The sequence below is a fragment of the Fragaria vesca genome, linkage group LG2 (assembly GCF_000184155.1).
Source record: "Fragaria vesca subsp. vesca linkage group LG2, FraVesHawaii_1.0, whole genome shotgun sequence".
In the NCBI taxonomy this organism is placed as follows: Eukaryota; Viridiplantae; Streptophyta; class Magnoliopsida; order Rosales; family Rosaceae; genus Fragaria; species Fragaria vesca.
This window is the reverse complement of record NC_020492.1, coordinates 801,407-807,899: the sequence shown is the minus strand read 5'-3', so window position 1 is coordinate 807,899 and position 6,493 is coordinate 801,407. Positions and strand designations below refer to the sequence as shown.

General features: G+C 36.0%; 1 protein-coding gene across 1 annotated transcript; it reads right to left on the bottom strand.

Annotated features, from left to right (window-relative positions):
- Window positions 1-414: 414 nt before the first annotated feature.
- LOC101291017 (chaperone protein dnaJ 10-like) lies at window positions 415-5,471 on the bottom strand. The gene is made up of 10 exons (XM_004291962.1): window positions 5,414-5,471; window positions 4,453-4,559; window positions 4,173-4,232; window positions 2,568-2,650; window positions 2,165-2,333; window positions 1,946-2,075; window positions 1,678-1,833; window positions 896-1,065; window positions 615-695; window positions 415-504 (listed from the first exon to the last, which is right to left on the bottom strand). Exons 1-10 carry the CDS (start codon window positions 5,469-5,471, stop codon window positions 415-417), a joined length of 1,104 nt encoding a protein of 367 aa, XP_004292010.1.
- Window positions 5,472-6,493: the final 1,022 nt, after the last annotated feature.

The window sequence follows — 6,493 nt, the reverse complement described above, 5'->3', positions numbered from 1 at the left end:
AGTAAATTATTGAAATATATATGAATAACAAACCTAAGGTTATTTTAGGAATTTAAAATGAGGTTTAATGAGCAAATGCTTGTTTTAAAATAAAAAGGAGGTGTAAAGAGACAGGGAGGTACAATGAGCAAATCTAGAGGTCCCAATAGCCGCACTCAATCATAAATCATATAATAAATCAAATTTCTGTTTACCTATATACATTAACTTGTTATGATTATTATGTGCTCGGAAAGAATGCAATCTTAGGAAATAATAGAATAGAAGTTCAGAGCACCATAGACGTCACATATTGGTGCTCCCTTTAGCAAATCCGAAGTACTGGCCAGGTATAAAGTCAGGGATTTGCTAATGAATAACCCACATTCAACAACAACTAACGGAGAGATACTTAGTTGGTTTTGTATGAAGCAATTAGTCTGAAAAATCAGAGTCCTCATTTTCATTCTCCTGTTCATCTTCAACGCAGATACCGTACTCTCTATGGTAAGGAGGACTCGTACCCTGCAAAATAATGAAAATTTCAATTGCAATAGATGAAAAGCTGAGGACTCCAATACTAGTATGCAATGTACCTCCAAACAAAAAACAAGAAAACAAAAACGAAAGCTCACTTTAAAGATTCTTCCCAGCTTATCCAATGCTTCTGCCCGAAGCCTCAGAACATCTTTAGATACAGTGGAGTCTTTAAGTATCTGAAAAAAAAAAAGTAACAAAATAGCTTTCAAATTAATCATTTTTCTCCAAATGCTAATGTATTTATCTATATCGATCTTTCGGTCATAATTAACTAGCTTCATATTAATTTAAAGTTTCCTCTTAACTTCTGTAATTGATAAAAATGTCAGTTAGTAGGTACATCTCATGGGTAAATAAAGGAAATCATGGAACTCACTGCTTTGCAGATATATGACAAACACAACTCAATATCAGTCACATTAATACTCCATGTATTACGAAGCCTCGAGTTGTCTAGGTAACAGAAAATTTCTCGCCGTAAATCATCTTCCTTGTTAGCTTGAGAATTGTTTGGACGATCTCGTTGTCCTGCTGTACGATCAGACTCTGCAAAGCCAGATGAGCATGAGTTTACTGGGGAATTCTTTACAACATAACTTCTGATCAGGGATAAATAATGCTAGAAAGACCACAATATTCTCTACAATACTGACAACATCATCAGATGACTCCTGTTAAACCAATTGTTATGACCAACCAGTTGTTAAGATCTATAGCAATTTGCCACTGAACTATCTCACTGCGAGTGTCTTGACATTACTGATATTAACTTCAAACAGTAACTTAATCACCACTATATGAGAAAGTATTTCTTTCTGGATTTCATAAAGTTAGGTCTCTAGGATTTGAACCTACTCAACGAATAAATACTAGAGAAGTTTTGAAAAAGCGAATAAATACTAGAAACAGGAGGCAGCAACTAATATGCCAACTTTTTATGTACGTATACCTCAAAGTATTTGGGCATTTCAGTTTCTAATATTCCAGGCCACTCTTTATAGCAAGCAGTTACCATGTTACCTCATCTTAATCGGTAAATAACTCCTTTGGGGTCTCTAATATAATTGCAGCCTACTTTTCTCTCCTCATGTGGCCAAAATAAATTTACTATCAGCTGTTATTTGGTACAAAAAGAACTCCTCGTAGTAAAATGTGCACCTTTAGCGGCATGTATTTGTGACCTCAACTCGAATCCTTTGGGACCTTTAACTTTGATCCACCTTATTCTCCCGGCTTCCTCCTTCCCTTTAAGTTCTTTTGCTGCTTTAGCAATGTATATGACACCAAGTGTAAAAAGAAGACACTCTCCAAAGGCTGATGAAAGAAATCATCGTGCGTCAACAAAATTACAAACCAAGCAAAATGCAAACTATATATGAAAGTTGCATCACACTAGCTGTATAGAAGAAAAAGGGGAAAGGTTTACCAGCTGTTGATAGGCGCCGGGCTTCTGAATCGACTGATTTTTCAAACTCATCCATATGACCATCAACATATGGTTGAATGCGATCTATCATAACCTTTGTAATCTTTTCATGCCTTTCCTTCAACAATGCCTACACATAAGTAAAAATAAAAACAAAGGTGGATGAAGTTTATTAGGAGTTCGAAATATCTGATATTTTTAACCAGTCAAAAACCGTACCTGTGTCTTCTCCCAAGCTCTCTTCCTTCGGACTTCAGGATCCTCCGTCTCTTCTTCCATTTCAAGAAATGATGAGAAAGTGGTAAAAGCAAATTCACCGATGTAATCTTTAAAGCATTCACTCCCAAAAAACATCCCATACACACAATAACTGTGTAACCAGAAGTCCCTATGAAAGAGACAGGAAGTTCAATCAAATAAGCGAATGGTTTATACACACTCTCTTACGAAAATTATATCATTGTGTATATACCAAAAGACATTAAAACAAAGATTCTACGATTATGCATAGTCAAGGGTTGATTCTATAAGATAACATGAAAAACACTAGTATTTCAGACGCTGCAGTACAATAATGCAATCGATAAATGATGGTCTATTGCCCAACTTTATACGAACTTACTGTGGTATGCATAGCTTTCCATGCTTGTTATACCATCCACGCTTGTCAGGATCCATTAAGACCTGAAAAGCTTCAGCAAGTGCCTAATGCATATAATAACCAGGAGAGTAAGCCCCAACAGGTATTGAAAGATTGCATCATGAAAAAGAAAAGAAAGCAACACCCGCCACCAAAAACCTTAATGCAAGTGGCTTGAAATTGATGAAATGAGGACAGAGATAAGAGTTGAAACAAAAAATTAATGTTTTTTTTCTTTTACACGACTGGTAACACTATAAAAAGAGTTGAAACCAAACATTAATGTTTTTTCTTCTACATGAATGTTAAAACTATGAAACATAATCATCCAAGAAATCAGGGAATGTGCACCTTGTTAGGAATTTTGCAAAAGCCAACTTCTAGTGCAAGATCAGAGATAACATTGAAGAAGAAGTACCAAAGACTAAGCTTAACCACAAACTTCTGGAGACTTTACATGGTTCACACGAAATTGAGCTACATGTGTAAGTTATGGCCAAGATCAACCAAAAGAGATGAAGAAGATCACAGATACTCATTCCTCACAGAAATAAATATATATATATATATATATGTTTCTGTTCTTGGAATAAACCACCATCCAGCTCTATTATCATGGTCATGAGATTGCTAATTAAACCAGGAAAGACCCGCTTTTCAATATATGTAAATGTATTTCCTCAAGGCCAAGGTCAAATATCTGCCAATATATCCTTCTTTGGGTTGGTTGACAATTCTTCAGGGGGCTAAGTAACTTCTACTCCATGTCACTGATATCTACCGATACCAGGCCAATATATATTTCCAATATTTTGGATTTATCGGAGCAAAGTTACAGACATTGTCGAGATTTGGCAGAAGTTTGGTGAAACTGAAAACGAAGGAGTTGAAGACTACAGTGATCAATTCTTTAACTTCCTTTTTACTCCAAATTAAAACCAAAAAGGTCTTAGTTAACTTATATTCAATAGATCAATAGATCAAGCTAATTGCATTTGGATGGCAATCAAGAGAAACAAAAACTGTGATTGATAACTTTGGCCTTTCCATAATATTGACCTACACTCACGGACTTACTAGCCAACTGACAAGGACAGAAATCTTTCAAGGTCATAGAATTCTGTTAGCTTCTATGTTTACTATCTCATTCAAAGAGAACTGGTAAGGAGCTCAAAAGAGAAATCTATAGATACCGCTTTGAAGCATGGTTAAGTTCTTCTACGTTAGTATGTCAAAGGAACTCTTTTTGGTTGTACATCAACTTAACATGTGTAGGCACCCCATTGTTGAGTTTGTCCTTAATGTATGCAAAAATTGTCTTCCAAAGAGTACGAATCCTTAATTACGTTTGAGTGTTGCTGTGTTGATATGTCTGTTGCAGCCGATTTATTAAACCAATTTTATCAACTCTACATGTAGTTAGTACCACACAGAAACAGATCCCTATAATGTGATAGAGAAGTTGAATATTGAATATGAAGGCTAATAAAAAGAAACAGAACAAAAGTGATTATGTGAGAGAGAGAGAGAGAGAGAGAGAGAGAGAGAGAGAGAGAGAAAGGGAGGGAGTAGACATTGTTAGCTTACTGCAAAATCTTCGGCAGCCTTTGCATCTCCAGGATTTTTATCAGGGTGAGCTTCTGTTGCCTTGTAAGAAAAAGAAATAGAAACCTTTCAGTATCTTGGTACACCATTCTCAAAGTAGTTCTTGCTATAGCAATTCAACTAAAAGAAAATTCCCAACTTCTAATGGCAATGAAATAAGGAAAACAAGATTCGATTCTAGCAAGCTTTCTGTGGGAATTCTTCCCGAATAATGAGCAAGACTTCTGACGAAAAAAAATTGTGAGGGTGAAGCTTTCATTACCTTCTGATAATAAGCATTTTTTATCTCAGTTTCAGAGGCTTCAACATTGATACCCAATATATTATAAAAGGCACTATCCCTCACCATATCTCTCAGATCATCACAACCTGATCAGACACACAAACACCCTGAATCAATTCATATTCAAACTATCTCTACACATTGAGGGTTTGGTTTGTTTTTCTCTGTAGAGATTACAACACTGAATCTAGTGACTTACTTCTGCTACGTACGGTAGTGAAAAAGTTAGAAAATGAAAATGATAGGATGAAAGGGGTGGTAAGAAAACAGGAAAATGAAACGTAGTGTGTGTGTGTAACAAATTACCAATGTTATAGCAGCAGATTTGTGATCCGTAATTGCCGATTGAAAACTAGAGCTCCTTCCGGTCACTTTTACTATTGCCGCATGCCCTTCTGGTTCCAAAACATACATGTTCAAATCTCTACTTTTAATTGGGCATTATTTTAATTTTTGTGGCCCAATCAACCCGATTGTACACCCAAATAGGGACTTGAGAAGCATAGGGCTATAATTTACGCTAATTCATGTAGTTACCACATCGGAGAAAGAGCAAGTATGGATGGTAAAGTGACATTGAAACATACTTACCTGGACGGGGTCAATGGGTGATCATGAAGACCCATGGCCTAGGCTAGCAGCCTCCATTGCACTTTGGAGGGGTGCTAGCTTAAGATCTCCCTAGGAGGGAGAGTCTACGTCATAATTTGTTGCATGGGAGTATGCGTTCGCGCAGCCCCTATAATAGAAGTTTGAATTTTTTTGTGCAATATATATTTTGCCCATAGCTGATTGAGAGGCAAACCAAAAACAATAACTGCATGATAATTGCTTCGGAGAATCAAAGTGGCTAACTCATAAGTGCCTTCTGAACATGAATGTTCGACAAGTTACTAAGCACCAGCTAGTCAGTAAATGTTGTATTCATAACTTGTATTACCTGTACAACATAAACACAGAGTGACACGAAGATTTGAAGTAAGTTTCATGGCTGACATGTTTGTTGAGGACATGAGTTACCATCCTTTGCAGATCAATATATGTCGATCAACACTCAATAAGTTTCTATGCACGGTTGCCTCTAGCCTATGCCTATCGACATTCAGAGTAATATTCCAGACCATGTTTGAAATAAGTTCCCTTCGTCTTGGTGCTATTCTGGGTGTCCGATAAAATTATACTTGATCTTTTAGGTGAAGTTCATGTCTTCAAAGGGTGAGAACGTTTATTGATAATTTCTATAACGATCTATTAAGAGCCCTCAATCATAAATTAACTACTTACATTTCTATAGGATCAAGATTGGGGCTTCTCTTCCTTGCATTCCCGACCCCAACAACTTTGAAATATGAGAGAATTTTAAAATGGATGTTCTAAAATCCTGGTATGGTTTCATGTATGTAGTATACTGTCGAACTAAGATTCTGAGTAGATTAGAGATTGGCAGTACTGGTCAGAAACTTAGAACCACATCGTTTATAGAGCAAATGACGTATCCAGTCTCACCATCATAAAACAAAGCAGCTAGCTGTGTTCGTAACCAAATATGGAACCATGCGCTGAGCATATAGCGAACTATCTTTCGCCTTTTACTAATGAATACCATGTGTGCGGCGATTTTCGTGGCTTACGCCAATTTTTGAAGCCTTGTTTACACTATGAAGTCTGGGAATAGTTTATACATCAATTATCATTTTATTACGTCTGGGAATTTTTTGTTTATGATTTTCTTGGTTCATTGCTTCATCTAATATTTGTTATTCTTCTGGTTTAAATGTTTTAATTCTATAATTGTTTATGAAACAAATTGCATTTTACATCTTTCATACAAATAACCTGAGATATTCATAAAAGGCTCCAAACCTCTCCTTTTGAAAATTTCTCTTCTGATAACAGTGTTTATGTTTTGTGACACTGAAATCTTAGTTTTGTTTTTGTATATATCTTGGTACCAGCTATCATGATATGTTGGTTTAGGCTATCCGGTTGTTATTTTGCTTGTTAGTATAGATCAATACAT

What these genes read in the sequence shown, in the direction of transcription:
- LOC101291017 (XM_004291962.1), bottom strand. Translation starts at nt 5,471, where the DNA reads ATGTCAGCCATGAAACTTACTTCAAATCTTCGTGTCACTCTGTGTTTA. An exon ending in CCGGCGCCTATCAACAGCTG is followed by an intron (nt 1,834 to 1,945) that starts GTAAACCTTTCC and finishes TTCTTTCATCAG; the next exon opens with CCTTTGGAGAGTGTCTTCTT. An exon ending in TGTCATATATCTGCAAAGCA is followed by an intron (nt 696 to 895) that starts GTGAGTTCCATG and finishes TTTTTTTTTCAG; the next exon opens with ATACTTAAAGACTCCACTGT.